The sequence below is a fragment of the Stenella coeruleoalba genome (genome assembly GCF_951394435.1).
Source record: "Stenella coeruleoalba genome assembly, chromosome: 2".
Lineage (NCBI taxonomy): Eukaryota > Metazoa > Chordata > Mammalia > Artiodactyla > Delphinidae > Stenella > Stenella coeruleoalba.
The window spans coordinates 78,058,173-78,073,618 of NC_137147.1; the positions used below are offsets into that span (position 1 = coordinate 78,058,173).

General features: G+C 46.5%; 1 protein-coding gene across 2 annotated transcripts; it reads right to left on the reverse strand.

The window, feature by feature from the left end:
* Positions 1–207: 207 nt before the first annotated feature.
* Positions 208–14,256, reverse strand: ACTC1 (actin alpha cardiac muscle 1). Of its 2 annotated transcripts, XM_079911965.1 has the most exons (7): positions 14,194–14,256; positions 4,594–4,744; positions 3,083–3,407; positions 2,241–2,402; positions 1,924–2,115; positions 959–1,140; positions 208–445 (listed from the first exon to the last, which is right to left on the reverse strand). In XM_079911965.1, the coding sequence occupies exons 2-7, from the start codon at positions 4,720–4,722 to the stop codon at positions 302–304; spliced, it is 1,134 nt and encodes a 377-aa protein (XP_079768091.1). In that variant the 5' UTR covers positions 4,723–4,744; positions 14,194–14,256; the 3' UTR covers positions 208–301. The 2 variants fall into 2 exon arrangements, with proteins under 2 accessions (XP_079768091.1, XP_079768092.1); XM_079911966.1 differs by lacking the exon at positions 14,194–14,256 and having other exon boundaries at positions 3,083–3,278; positions 4,594–4,751.
* Positions 14,257–15,446: the final 1,190 nt, after the last annotated feature.

Below are 15,446 nucleotides of genomic sequence, written 5' to 3' on the forward strand. Positions count from 1 at the left end.
CTCCCGGTGTCAAGGCCGCCAATATACGAGTTCACAGACTGAGTACACAAACACTGGCCCCATCCTACTCCTACCCCAAACCCCAAACCCCAAAAAGAAATGAGAGAGGTTTGCTTTTGTAGGTTGCAAGTCCTGGTCTGGTTTATTTATAAAGCAATAAATATTAGAAGCACAAATAAATTGCACGTGTGTAAACAAACTGTACAATGATTGATGAGAGATGAGGGAGGGTGGTTCAGAAGACTCCAAGAAGCATCATACCGTCATCCTGAACATAAGGTAGACTAAGAGAGAAGGCACCTTAGAAGCATTTGCGGTGGACAATGGATGGTCCTGCCTCATCATACTCTTGCTTGCTAATCCACATCTGCTGGAAGGTGGACAGGGAGGCCAGGATGGAGCCCCCAATCCAGACAGAGTACTTACGCTCAGGGGGAGCAATAATCTGCAGAATGAAAACAAAAACCACCAGTGAACTCTGAAGTTCCAAGCAACAGAGCGCATGTTGGGGAGATTCACAGAAAGTATATTGGTGATCGATTCACTGTAATGTGATACTTCATTCCCACAAATGAATATGGCTGAGTCAAATTTAATGCATTTCCTCTATTTCATCATTTCCACTATCAAAGTCACTATAAAATAGAACTTCCCCACTTCTCTGAAACAGAATATGATGTGGCAATAAGCTACATGCATGGTGGAGGCTAGCCCGAAAGCAGGGGTCTTTTAAAATGTGTTCAAAGATTTAGATATTTTTTTTCCTTCAAAGATTTATTTTTATCCACTGCTTGAAAGTGTTTCCAAGTCTCCTATCTTGGGAAAAGTGCTAGAAAAATCAGAGAAAGTGTTAGAAAAGCTAAAAGTTTATGAGAAACGGGAAGCTAGGCGGTGAGGGGAAAGGAGTTAGGAATTCTGCTTGGAATACGGAGAGACCTGTTTTGCTTCCCCCACTCACCTTGATCTTCATGGTGCTGGGAGCCAGGGCAGTGATTTCCTTTTGCATGCGATCAGCAATACCAGGGTACATGGTGGTACCTCCAGATAAGACATTGTTGGCATACAGATCCTTGCGAATATCAATGTCACATTTCATGATGCTGTTGTAAGTTGTTTCATGGATGCCAGCAGATTCCATACCTAGGAACAAGTGTAAAAAAGAAAAATCACAGTGCCCTCAGGCCAGGGGGCCAGGGTAGAGGGAAGAGAATAGTACCCCTCTATGCTGGTAAACTGTCACCATTTGTCTCTGAAACATATGTTCCTCTATAGGACGCATTGCAGGGTTTTGTGGAACAGGTGTCTTAAAAGTGCAGACAGTAAATCCACAACGGACTGCCAAGAAACAAACAACTGTGTTTAGCACCTGTTTGGAGGGAACACTTGCTGTACCCATCAGAGTACGGAGATGGATTAGAAAAGGAGGAGACACACATTTACGGTAAATTAATGCAATTCTTATTTATGGACTAAAATAAGATCCTGACAAGCTTCCTCTTGGAAATCACTCCTTAGGAAAGATGTCTGGTGACATACAAAGGTCCAGTTATTACTGTGAGTTGGAGTGTTGTTACACTTAATAATGAGTGATGAAAGCAACGTCCAGCTACTTGGTGATGGAACATATCAGAATAAGGCAGCACTCCTGAGTCATCATCTCTTCCTTGCAGGTATGGATTATTCAGTTACTACTCTGTCTCATTCCTCATTTTGAGATGAAGCCAGTGTGTCATCCTTTATCATATCATTGCTACGGAGCAGTGATGGCCATCCCTGTAAGCCATCGGGACCTGAGGCTGAGCTGTGTGGGACTCCAAGCTATGACTTCTTTTAACACAAGGGCCCCTTAATCATTGTTGATTATAATAGCTTTCACCCTGGGAGCCACCAAGCGGTGTTTCTGCACCAGACCCTACAACTCACCAATGAAGGAGGGCTGGAAGAGCGTCTCAGGGCAGCGGAAGCGTTCATTGCCAATAGTGATGACTTGGCCATCAGGCAGTTCATAGCTCTTCTCCAGGGAGGAGGAAGAAGCAGCCGTAGCCATCTCATTCTCAAAATCCAGAGCGACATAGCACAACTTCTCTTTAATATCGCGAACAATTTCACGTTCAGCTGCAGAAATAAAGCGTGTCACAGTTAAGCTCTGAAAGATGAAATCAACCTTGAGGAGGTTGGGGGGTTCGCTGGGGGAGGGTAAAAAACAAGACACATACTACGGCAGATACACACACACTCACCGGTGGTGACAAAGGAGTAGCCACGCTCAGTGAGGATCTTCATGAGGTAGTCAGTGAGATCCCGACCAGCTAGATCCAGACGCATGATGGCATGGGGCAAAGCATAGCCCTCATAGATGGGGACGTTGTGGGTTACGCCATCCCCAGAGTCCAGAACAATGCCTGTCAGAGAAAATCCACAAGAACAAGGTAAATCTCTGAGGACACCACTGCTTTAACCATGTCAAAGCCTGCTTCCAATCCTGGCTAAGAGATACTAGCACTGGGCAAGGATCCAGATAAAATTAGATCCCTTACACACGAAGAATAAAAATGAGCATAATGGATGCCAAATCTGAAGCCAGCAACAGTTCATCCTCTTAAATATTGTAGTAGAAAAATTTCCCCAGGACACTTTCAAATGACCATCCCTCTTACCAGCTATTAGCACCTTATGCAAGCAACCAGGCGTGTTTTTCTTTCCTCTCTTCTAACTTACACGTGTTCTTCTCTTTTTTGACTCAGACCCTGTAGGGATGTGTGCCCAGGGGCTGTGATGGTGTGAACACACACCAATGACTGCTGCATTCCAGGCTGATAGTTTGTGCAAAGGCTCAATGTGTGACATCACATACTTTAGGCAAGGGGAGGATCTAATTCCGTATTCTTTCAGTTCTTAGAAATAAGTGTGCTCTGAGACCAACCTCAGGGTATTATTGTTACCCCTCTCCCTTAGCAGAGACACCTTCCCAGGGAGCGTGAGGAAAGGGATCATTCCTTTCTCACTGGGGAGACCGATTCCCAGCAAGGTCGAAGACTTGGGAATGTAATTAATCAGGGACTATCTCACAATCCCAACACACCTGTGGTACGGCCAGAAGCATACAGGGACAGCACCGCCTGGATGGCCACGTACATGGCGGGGACATTGAAGGTCTCAAACATGATCTGGGTCATCTTCTCACGGTTGGCCTTGGGGTTCAGTGGGGCCTCAGTGAGCAGAGTGGGGTGCTCCTCAGGGGCCACGCGGAGCTCATTGTAGAAGGTGTGGTGCCAGATCTTCTCCATGTCATCCCAGTTGGTGATGATGCCGTGCTCAATGGGGTACTTGAGAGTCAGGATACCTCGCTTGCTCTGGGCCTCATCACCTACGTAGGAATCCTTCTGACCCATACCCACCATGACTCCCTACAAGAAGAAAGTAATGAGAAAATCAAGCTTCCACCGTGTCAGGAATACAATCAATGCCTTATTCATTTCTACGTAACTGTCCAAGTCAAGTGACATCTTATGAATACGAGAAATAAGAAACAATAGGAATTTACCCCAATTCAGAAATATCATTTAAAGTTAATCTTGTACCTTCTCCCCACTCCACCCCCAAGAGGTATAATTCTATTGTTTAGAATATAACTAGGGATGGGAAGAAATGAAGCTATTTCACGGAAGAAGCAGAGCCTCGCCTCATTTTTAAAATACCATAATGCCTTCATTAAATTATTAAGCTCATCACCTATGTCAACTGGAATATAAATGACTACACTGTGGAATGACTGAATTAATGACACACTGTATTTCTCCCAAGGAAAGAGTTTGACATTCATCAAGTAAACATAAAAAGATGGACTGATATGCTATTACCATCCTGTCTGGGAAATCCAGCCCTCCTAGAGCTGTCCTGGAGTACGCATGGTCCGCCAACACTGAGGAATACCACTCTCCCCCCTGGCAGCGTGTCTGGCCAGGCACCGAGGCAAAGCCAGAGAGCGTGGCATTTCTTTTAATAAACAAGGTGGTATGTCACTGTCACCACGGCACTTTACTGCCTCTGTCATAACCGGCTTCTAAAAATGCAACAGCCAGGAAGCAGATGGATTACATTTTGGGAACCCTATAAACTGGCTGTGAACAAGAGGGAGCAATGTGGCTTGGCTCCTGGTTGGTTCGGATACGTTGTATTATTCTGAGTTTTGAACAGGACTGAAAAGGGAGGCCAAGGAGTAAAGTGAGATGTATAAGAGCTAGAGAAGATACTGAGGACTAAAAATGCAGGTCAGGAGTGGAAAAGAGAAGCTGCCGCCTTTTCACAGGAGGAAGTTGGACCCCTGGCAGAGCTGTGTCCCTGAAGTGGACTGGGGGAGGGGGGGCGGTGCTGCACGTTTCCTGGTTTGCTGGAGGGTGTGAGTATTGCTTGCCTGGGCTGAGGTTGGAAGCGAATCCAGCGTTTCCTATCTGACCTAATGAGTTCATGGAACAGGAGGGGCAGGTGAGACATTTCCTGGATTGCTGGGCTGAAGAGGTGGCGGGAAGGGGTGTGGAGCGGGGCTGGAGACGGCTCCAGGTGAGGGCAGGCTGTGCGGGGCGGGAAGTTTACCTGGTGGCGCGGGCGGCCCACGATGGAAGGGAAGACCGCGCGGGGCGCGTCGTCGCCCGCGAAGCCGGCCTTCACCAGCCCGGAGCCGTTGTCGCACACCAGGGCGGTGGTCTCCTCGTCGTCGCACATCTTGGCGAAGCTTCAGTGGGGTCTACGGATGGACGAGAGCAAGGCGGCCTACGTTCAGTGCCTGCGGAGCTGGCCTCGTCCGCGTCCCCGGAGGAAGGGACAGGGCAGATGGGGGTCCCCGGGCAGGGGAGGGGGGCGGGGGACGCTGTCGTCTCCCTTCCCCTCGGGGCAGACAAAGGAGGGTGGGAAGAAGCTGCATTGCAGGGGAGAGGAACCGCCCAGGCTCCCAGGCCAGGAGGCTCCTCCCCTGCCCCAGTGCAAGAGGGACGGTCACCCCTTAGCAGGTCCTCCCCGGCCCTTTACATTTTCGCCTTCTCACGAACCGGGAAGCCACTTCGGGCCCATCCACACCCCGATCCATGCTCGAGCCCCAGCTAGAGGGAAAAGCACACGGCAGCGGGGACCCCAAAAGCCCCACTGGGGCCCAAGGCTACCCCTCCACGCGCCCCTCTCCAGTGAAGACCGAGACCCAGGACAAAAGAAGTTCGAACCAAATGAAAAGTTTGGTCTTAAGGAGAAAAAAAGTGATGGAGCGGTGGGGGCGCGGGGCACCGGCTCCAGGCGCGGGGCGGGCGGCGCTGACTCACCGTCCGCGGGGCGGGCTCGGCTCGGCTGCTCGGGCGGTGTGGCAGGCGCTGGTGCCCCGCGCGGGGCGCGCGGCTTTATAGCGCGCTGATGGACGGGGTCAGTTGGAGCCGCCGGGGGCAGGGGTGGGGGGCCCGGTCGGCCACCTTGCCTTATTTGGTCGCCTTCGCACCACTGAGGAGCGCCGAGGCCATTCATGGAGCCAAGGGCAGGGGAGAGGATCAGCCCGGGGGCCCCCCAGACCATGTAAGGAAGGGGAGGGGGCAACCAGGGGGATGGCCAAATAGGGAGCTAGGGAGGGGCAGGCGGTGAAGGGTAGGGGGCAGGGGAAGACCGGGTGACGCCAGCCGGCCCCCTCCCGCTTCTTGGGTGGAGGTGCCCCCTGGGTGTGCTGTGGCTGGCTTCGCCACAGCCCCGCCAGCCTAAGAGACAACAAGCCACACGCAAGGGGGAAGGCTTGGCACCCCGCCCTCTGCTGAGGGGTCCTGACAGCTGGGCCAGGGCAGCAGGGGAGTGACGGCAGCTTCTCATCTTCCCGGACGGAAAGCTGGGGGAGCAGAGCCCTGGCAGTCCTCATGGGCCCAAAGGGCACCACAGCAGCACATTTGGGTGGCCAGAAAAGGGGTGCCTGGGACAGGGCACCCTCCTGGCTTAGTCCCCACCAACCTGCATGACAACTCGGAGAGCTGGGGCTGTGCAGAAAGCTGAGATTAACCAAGGCCACCTTGGTCCCCAATTTACGCATGGCTCAGGGGCTGGTCAGGGAAAGAGGCTGGAAACAGCTGCTGTGAGAGCCTGCCCAGTCTTGTTGGAGGAGAGGGCAGGTTTACCCCAGCTGGGACATCAGGGGGCTCTCCTCCATGATTCCAGGGTTTTTCTCAAACTCAGACTCCTGCCTTTAGGCCAGGAAAGACTCCCCTGCTGCCAAAGGGAATGAAGGAACAAATGCCAAGGGTTGCTTGTCCACCTGCTGGTGGAGAGATGAACATTCATCTTAATAACGCAAAAGCGTTTATTCCAGACAAAGACAAGACTGAAAGAGAAATGTTCTTGTCAAGAAGATAACAGCAACTTCAACCGACTGAACATATCGCCGGGATGCACAGTATGGTCATAACCAGGAGTGAATTAGAAAAGCAGTTCCAGGCCCCACCCCGGAACTATTGAATCAGAATCTGCATTTTAGCAAGATGCTCAGTTGAGTCATACGTATGCTGAAGTGTGAGAAGCACTGGTATAAATGACATCAGCTTCTTTGTGGAGGATCTTGAGACTTTGGAGTAAGGGATTACTTGAATCAAGGAGAAGAGAAAGAAACAGAGAGACATAAGGACACAGATCACTGGTTTGCCCTGGGTTGCCCTGTATTCTCAGTTCTTCACTGGCACTTTGATTTTTAATGCTTGTGTTTTTCCTCCCCTTCACACCAGTTAAAAATAGAAACTGGGCCCAGGCATCCATCTCTGGAGTGGTCTTGGATTGATATGCTAAGGAGGCCTGCTGATTAGATACTTGTCCAGACTGGGGAATGCTGGGCCCTCCCCGCTGAGCTCCCCAACCATGTTTGGGTTGGTCTGGAGAAGAAAGTATGAGGGCGGCTGGGTGATGGAGCCAGGTGAGGGTCACGCCAGCTGGAATCACCCTCTGCCACACGGTAGGCCTTTCTCAGCGAAAATGCCTGTTGACAGGATGCAAAGAGAGGAGCTGTTTTGGCTCAGGCAGATGCAGAAGAACCAAAAAGAAGGAGAAATGGGACGGGTGTTACAGCCCAACATCCCTAGGTTTGAATCCCGCCTCTGTCACTTACTACCTATTTTGCTCTTGGGCAAGTCACTTCACTTTCATAAGCCTCAATTTTCCCCTCTGAAAAAGGACACAGTAACTCCTTTCAGGCAGAGATGATTAGTTATTGTAATAATTAGAGACAAGTGATATAAGCCACATAGAAGATACAAAGCAAATTGTAACTATTACAATTCAGTAATAATGATACTTCTGGGGGCAGCTATAGCTCTCACTTTTGAAGATTTGGGTCAATGTCATTCACTTATTGATTCAGCAAATATTTACGGCACAAGAACTGTGCTAGTCGCTGGAAGACAGAAATAAAACAGAGCAGGACTCGTACTGCAGAGCAGCTACAGACAAGTCAGGGACAGTTATGGTACACACTAGGAAGAACGAGGGAATCATTGAGATAGTCACAAAAAGAGGGATTCAAAAGAGCGTTCAGAGAAAGCCTTCCTGAGGAAGTATTTCATTATTTTTAAAGCAGAGTAGGACTGAAGTGCATTAACACTTGTGTGAAAGAAAGAGTTTCTCCTTGGGAGTGACTGGTGGCACATTCCCACATTCACTGCCATATGTGTAAAGGGAACTCCTGGAAAGTCTAGCAGATCACTGAACACCACGGTTATTCCCTGAATCCTTTGTAAATACTTGCAGGGCGCAGGAGGCCAATTCCAGTCCACCCACCTAGGAATCAGTCTGCCCGGGAGCAGGGGTGGGTAGGTCAGTGGAATACTGAGACCAGTTTCATGAAATAATCTTCACCCTTAAAATGTTTAAAAACAATTTCACTTTTTCCCACTTAGAACAAAACATAGTTTCTTATGCACTATATTTATGGTAAGAACACTTTTTTCCCCTTAAATATCTATGATGGTTCGATATTTGTTCATTGCAATACTGCTCAATTTCCACGTTTTAAAACTCTAAACGCTGTTTTTATATATTGACTTAAATTATAAGTCAATGGAAAATAAGATTCAATGACTGATTTTCATTTGACACAATTTTTTCAGGGATCCATTTAATTTGAAAATTGAGATTGGCTTCTGTCGTGTCTACGTAAGTATATAAAAATGACTTAAACTTTGGTGCAGTCTAGACATTTCTCTTTTTTTAAAATTTCAGTAAAATACACATAACATAAAATGTCCCACCTTAACCAACTAAAATTGTACAGTTCAGTAGCGTTAAGCACATTCACATTGCTGTGTAGCCAACCTCCCAGTTACATTTTTTGATATGAATTGTGACTAAATTGATTTAAAAACCCGAGAATGGCTGTGCCCTGCCATTGAGAAAGACTGGTTTGTATCCTATGAGGTAGGGAACCGTTGCGCCTGCTTTGCTCAAGGTCACACGGCTGAGCAAACGGAAGAGTAAGGCTTCAAATCCAGGCACCAGACGACACCCTGTTCCTATCCACCACCCCAAATGCCTTCCAGTCCACTCGGGCTGCTGTTTCCCCAAGTAGAATGCTAGAACCACTTGCAGCCAAGTTACCTCTAACAGCAATTCAGATTCCCAGGTTTCACCCTGGAAGAGTGCATGTGCATTTTAAATAAGTCACCGCCCCTCTTCCCCAGGTAATTCACAGAGGGAGAGACGTGGCGACACTGCCTGGCTGTTCTTCCCCAGGCCCGCGGAATTTCGCTGAAGGCTTCCCAAGCTGCCAGTGCTGGCCCGAGTCCAGCTTGGCTGACCTTGAGCATCCCAGCCGGACGGCGAAAGCCAAAGCCGGGGCGTGTCCCCAAGGCTCTCGAGGGCCGGCGAGGCCCTTCTGGGCAGGGACAGGCCATGAGGGAGACGTGCAGGGCTGGCTGAAGGAACAGAAGGTGGGACAGTTCCTGCTGCCCTTGCCTCGAGGGAAGCCTGTTTCATCCACCATCTGCTGGGATCTAGAAGGGAGAGGCAGGCCTCCTCCTGGCACTGGGGGATTAGCAGTCACTCTTCTCAGCTGTTCTTCCATTCGGAGGTGTCCAGTATTTACAGAGAAGCCAGAAACATACCGAACCTTAATTCCTCCCCAGGAGCCCTCCTGGCTTCTCTTGCAGCCCCTCCTGCATTCCACGGGCTAGGAAGGAGGGGGTGGGCTGTTTCCAGCCCAGACCAGGGGTCGGGCAGCCAGCCTTCCTAACCATGTCTATTTTCTTTTCCTATACATTTGTTCACTCCCACTGTCCTCTGGCGGGAGCTGGGTTTCAGCTTTCATTAAAAGAAGAAAGTGACGTGGCTGTGAGGGATGCGGGCCCACACACATCCTGGAGCTCAGAATTCAACACCGAGGCATGCCTAATCTCCACCACATGCTGCCCCGCGCTTTACGTGCAACCGCCGAGGAGATTAACCCAGGCGGAGGGTATTTCAACTCCAGATGAATTCTGTTCTAGGCAGGTTCTGGCAGTCCCTGCGTTCTGACATGATAGGACCAACTGTGATGAACCATTTAATGAGATTTAGAAAGAGAGGGCAAGACGGGGAGGATGAGGGAAGGGGAGCAGAATGTAGACGGGAGATCCTGCTGGATCTCGGAGTCACCTGGGACTAATGAGCGAAAAGCCAAATCTTCACTCTCTTCCATCCTGGGAAATCCCAAAGGACTTCTCATCTTTTTAACTCCTTAAAAGGAGTCTGAATCTTCCTAGAACGAAGAGCTGAAGCTGGCAGGTTTCTGCTGGGAAGGTACTCCACTTAGCTCAGATTTGGCTTCCTCCCCATACTGGCTGTAACTATGGAGTTTCGGCTTTTCAAGCGTTACCTGGAGCAAGCCTGTCTTCCCTAGAGAGCCCACATGTGGCATCACCCAACTTGAACGCGGCTGCATTTTGAGATCACACAAGTGCGTGCGAGGTGAGAGCTGTGAGCTCAGAGATGCTCTTGCCCACCAAGTTCACTCCGCTGCATGCGTGGAGCCCATCTCTTCGCCATCAGAAGTAGGCACACATCTGACACGCAACAGTGTGTAGCAATAATACTAATTGCTTACCTTTATTAAGTACAGACTGGGTCCATACACTATCCTGAGACTTCATATGTGTACATGGTCAGATTCTAGATGAAGCTGGACTGACTGCCAGCTGCAGAATCCATTTTTACAGACCTGCTCTTGAATATGATGTCACCAGCCTACATGGGGGGGGGTGCGTTGTGTAAGAAATAGGTCACCACCTCTATTGCAAAGATGTTGTCACGGGTGTTCATCACAGGATACTGTCTTCTTTACGAGCCTCTTAGAAGAATTTCCTGTCTGGCTCTAGTTCCAAGAACAAAGGGCTTCTACCAAGTAAATGGTTTGTTTTGATCCCGTAGATCCTGAATCTAGTGACCAACCAGATTTTCCTTTTGGCAGTGGCCAAGAAAAATCTTAGAAAACTACACTTGTGGCCCAATTGTTAACATGATTACAAATCATTATCGTCTATCTTGCACACCCACATCTATTTTTCATTTTCCTTTTTCTTCCACTATTAAATTTTATTTGTCCATCTATCTTTGTAAGCTGTCATACATCTTTTGTGAGAGAAAACAAAGGATGGATGGATAGATAGACAGATAAAAATGAACTCATGGGGACCATGGAGAGAATAATTGAAATTGGAGTGATCACTGTACAAGTATCCAAGAGTCCAAGATGCCTTGCGTATGTCTGCTGGTTTCTCCCATCCCCATGCAAGCATATATTGCTTCATGAAAACACGCTTTGTCTATATAAGGTACTGTATAAGGGATTGTATCATTTTAATTTTCGTCTTAACGTCATGGTATGTATAACTGGGGATCTAAAATAACCTCTCCCTCACTATGAAAATTGTAAGTGCTTGTTGTGGTGAACTAGGAAACACTGAACAGAGAAGGACAAAGAAAATGACATGCCTGGTTGAGGCTTTAAAGCCCTCTATTTTAACCTCCTTAAAATAAAATTAAATGTGACATAAAATTCATGAGGCCTTGCCTTCCATATCTACTTACAGTCGCTGGGCTGAGAAAAGACAAATAGCCTCCTATTCTGGTCATTTGCAAGAATGTCCACTTGCTCTTTAAAGAGAGACATGCAATGCAAGGAATTTGCATTAACAGCATTTTCTGGTTTTACTGTTATAATCTAACTTATCTCTAGTCAACAGCTGGAACCAAAGAATGCCAAACTGGGAGCAGGCTCTGCCCTTAGGATTATAGCATCCACATTTCACTTATATGTTTTAGAGGGTGGGTTTTAGTTGCCAACTCAGCTGTTGAACTGTTTCCAAATTACAGTCTAAAAAGAGGAATCTATCATGAACATAAAATGAAACCACATATATTACTGTAGGCTTTGTCTTTCTGTGGAGAGTCTGAAAGCAGTTGCTTTAGGGAATATTTACAGCTATTTTATGATGAGTATTTCCAAACTCCTCTTGGTTAGGTCTACAAATAACCAATTCCTCTTACATTTACAGATTCTAACTTAATTTCGTAAATGAAAAAATAATAAAAATAAGGCTTTCTCTAAAGCCAATCACCCGTGTTAACCAGAGGCAGGAAACCGAGATTGTTCCTCCAAAATAAAAACAGCTGAAAAGGTGTCTCGAGCAGTTACTCGATTGAGAATACTGGCACTCACACAAATAAGTAGGTCTCCGTGTGTGTGTCATTTCAGAGAGACGAGCCAGCCTTTTAGAACTGAGAAAAGAATCTGCCGTTGACCCCTGGTGTGGCTTTGACAAGTGAGCAGAACAATCACGAGCATGACCCAAAGGATGTAACCAGATAAAGCATCATATCACCCAAGACACACCTGCAAGGACTGGGTAGTCCTCAGCTGAGAACATTCTTTATGGGTGAACAGGAAGGGTGTCCTCTGTTCAGTTAACCCTTTTGCAAACTCTATTTAAATATGCTATTTTCCAAGGAGGGGTTCCAGTTGCTGTATAATATTGTAGCTCAATATTTATAACTGTCACAAAAGATTCATGCTAGGCTCATCTCTCCACCAGTGGGTAGAGCCGTCTTCACTCCGTATCCTCTGTCCAGAGCCCTACTCCTGTGGGTGCAGAAAGGGAGCCCTTAGACTGGCACAATCAGTCCCTTCTGTGTCCACTCAAGGATCACATCACTAAACCGCCGGCCCAAAGTGGTGGGAGAGATGAGGAGAGCAGGTAGGGAGATGGTGATGGGGGTGCAGACCTATATCCCCTCCACCCTTCCCATGAGTTTCTATCCGAATAGAAAACGGAAGATGATAAATCGGAAACACATCGTAGATACCGGTACAAGGGCTGAGGCTTTGCTTCCACACCGGGCAATGGAAAACTTTAGGTATACTGTGCTCATTTTGTCCAACTCAGGGGTGTGGGCCCCCAAATGGTAATGGAAGTGGCAAAAGCGATCCCAAGAGGCAGAAACCCTTGTTTATTAGAACAGCTCCAGTGTTCTAGAAGGGCCCATGCTTCGGGCCTAAAGAGCAAACCCTAAAATATTGTTCCATAGTTTATATCTTTGTGTAGTCAGAGTTTTCTTTGATCTACCTGGAAACTAACCTTTATTCTGACTAAACGTGAAAGCTTAAATGTTAAGCTTGCCTACTTTCTCACGTGGAACACGTTTACGTGAAACTGAGAGAATCTGTCATGAGTAAGAGTTTTATTCCTTCTGTTTCCTCTACTTCATAGGGAGATCACTGTGGAGAGACCAAGCACACCTTCCCCAAGCATCTACTTCAGTTGCAATCATGGAGACAGAGTTTTTAAAAAGTTGGTGCTGTATACAAACCAGAAATAGACCCACAGACATAGAAAACAAATATGGTTACCAAAGGGGAAAGGGTGGCAGGGAGAGATAAATTAGGAGTTTGGAATTAACATATACACACTACTATATGTAAAATAGAAAAACAAGGACCTACTGTGTAGCACAGGGAACTATACTCAATATTTTGTAATAACCTGTAATAACCTATAAGGGAAAAGAATCTGAAAAAGAATGTGTATATAACTGAATCACTTTGCTGTACACCTGAAACTAACACAACATTGGAAACCAACTATACTTCAATAAAAAAAATAAAATTTAATCAAAAAAAAGTTGGTCTTGGGCAGTGGTTAAGACTGAACAAATGCTCTTTGTTTCCTCAGATATTTGTGGGAGTAGAAGGTCTAGTTAACATTTCATAATGTCACCACCCTGAGACTGTGATGTGTCCCAATATACCTTTTACCAGAAGAAGTGTCTTGCTAGGAAAATATAGTACTGTTTTCAGAGCTTGTGTCATTTCCAATAAAGTACCTTTACCCTTCCAGTGTCTCTGAACACTATTTTTTTTTTCTGAACACTATTTAAATTCTCAGCATCGATCAAGAAGATATTCAGTTCTCAGTGACTGATTCTGAACAAAGGACTTCAAATAATTTTGGGAGATACAGGCTTGCTTTCACCTAATGTGGAAACTCCAAAGTGTTCTTAGTCTTTCATTTTACACATCACTTACCAAAATATTTTAAAGGAATAAGCTCTCTGATTTGAAAAAACATTATTTCTAACTAAACAGAATCAAAATAGTGACGCTTATTTTGCAAATGTAGATACGAACAAGAGGAAGAATCCAATTTTGTGGCTAAATGGGGTTCCCTTGAAATCCAGATGTGGTTTATTCAATCAATGCTTTTGTCTTGCTTAGCCAGTGGATATTTCTACATAATAAGCTCCACGTACTTGAAGAAAGACATTGCATCTCTGAGTGCTGTTTAGGATCTTTATCTTCAGTGGTGCTATTTTTAAAACTGTCCTCATATTTGGTCAATTATCTAACTCTGCTCCAAGTTTTCCATGTGCAATAAAATCTCTTTTAGCCAAATTGGTTCGCTGGTAGGTTTCTTGTTAAGTGGAAAACAACCATTGTTTGGAGAATTAAACTCATCTCAGTACACCCACACAAAACGACAGAGAGAATTTAATTTTCTTTGATGCTTCAGGAGTTATTTACAGAATAGTCTCATTTTGAAAGTGAACTCTTGTCACTTACTATGGCATAATATTTATGACACATGTAGAGTACTGAGTGAAACTAAAATGATAACATCATGAAAAGTTGCTTCTGTGAATTAATTATTGGTATCAACATACCTGTTATCTACTTATTCCTCTTAAAAATCAAGTATTGGGCTTCCCTGGTGGCGCAGTGGTTGAGAGTCCGCCTGCCGATGCAGGGGACACGGGTTCGTGCCCCGGTCCGGGAAGATCCCACATGCCGCGGAGCGGCTGGGCCCGTGAGCCATGGCCGCTGAGCCTGTGCGTCCAGAGACTGTGCTCCGCAACGGGAGAGGCCACAACCGTGAGAGGCCCGCGTACTGCAAAAAAAAAAAAAAAAAAAAAAAAAATCAAGTATAGATCAGACTTCTGGTTCTAGCCAAGATGGAGCCTCCCAGGTCCTCCCTCTTATAACTGTGGACATAACACAACAAGCAAACAGAGGAACACTCCAAGGAGGAAAGAAGAAGGTGGACTGCTAGGGACTTTGGGACGGTGATGAGGGATGAGTTTTTTAGGTTTCTTTACTACCTTCCATAAATCCCAGACAGGAACTCTAGTGGCCTCCATCCTGGAACTGCCAACAGACACAGATAAAGTAAGCTCTAAGAAAAGTCTGTTCCTCCGGTCAAGGAACCAACAAAAGAGAAGCCTCACGTGGAAAGCCTTTGTGGCAATACCCGTCCTACCCTAGCCAGACCCGAAGGGGAAATTTCATCTTGCTCACCCTTCATTTCACTGGGAGCTGATCTCCCTCCCCACCCCACCCATGCAGAGTCAGGCGGTGGTACTCCAATTCTCTTGCCCGGTGGTGTTAGTAGGACTGATCTGGGAGCTGCTCTAACATTTCCTGCCTGTTGGAAGCAGGCAATGCTCCTATTCTCCCACCAGGGTGGTGTCAGCAGGGTGGCATAAGAGATCCTTGTGATGGAAATGTTCTGTAGTTTGGTGGCCATATCAATCTATGTGTGTGATAAAATTACATAGCACTAAATACATGCACAGACACACACATGAGTGCATGTAAAACTAAAACTGGTGATCTCTGAATGTCGTTGATGGATTGTATCAGTGCCAATTTCCTAGCTGTGATATGCTTCCATAGTTAGTTCCATTGGGGAAACTAGATGAAGCGTATGCGGGCTCTCTCAATTGTTTTTTTATAATTGCATGCAAATCTACAATTATCTCAAAATATAAAAGTATTGAAAATAAAATATAAGGTACACCCACCAAAATTCAGTTTTCCATTCAGTCTGATTCTGAATGAATTAGTTCCTATGTTCATGTTACCATAGTTATGAAATTTAAATACTAGCCTCACTAAATATATCTCATTCCCTATATTT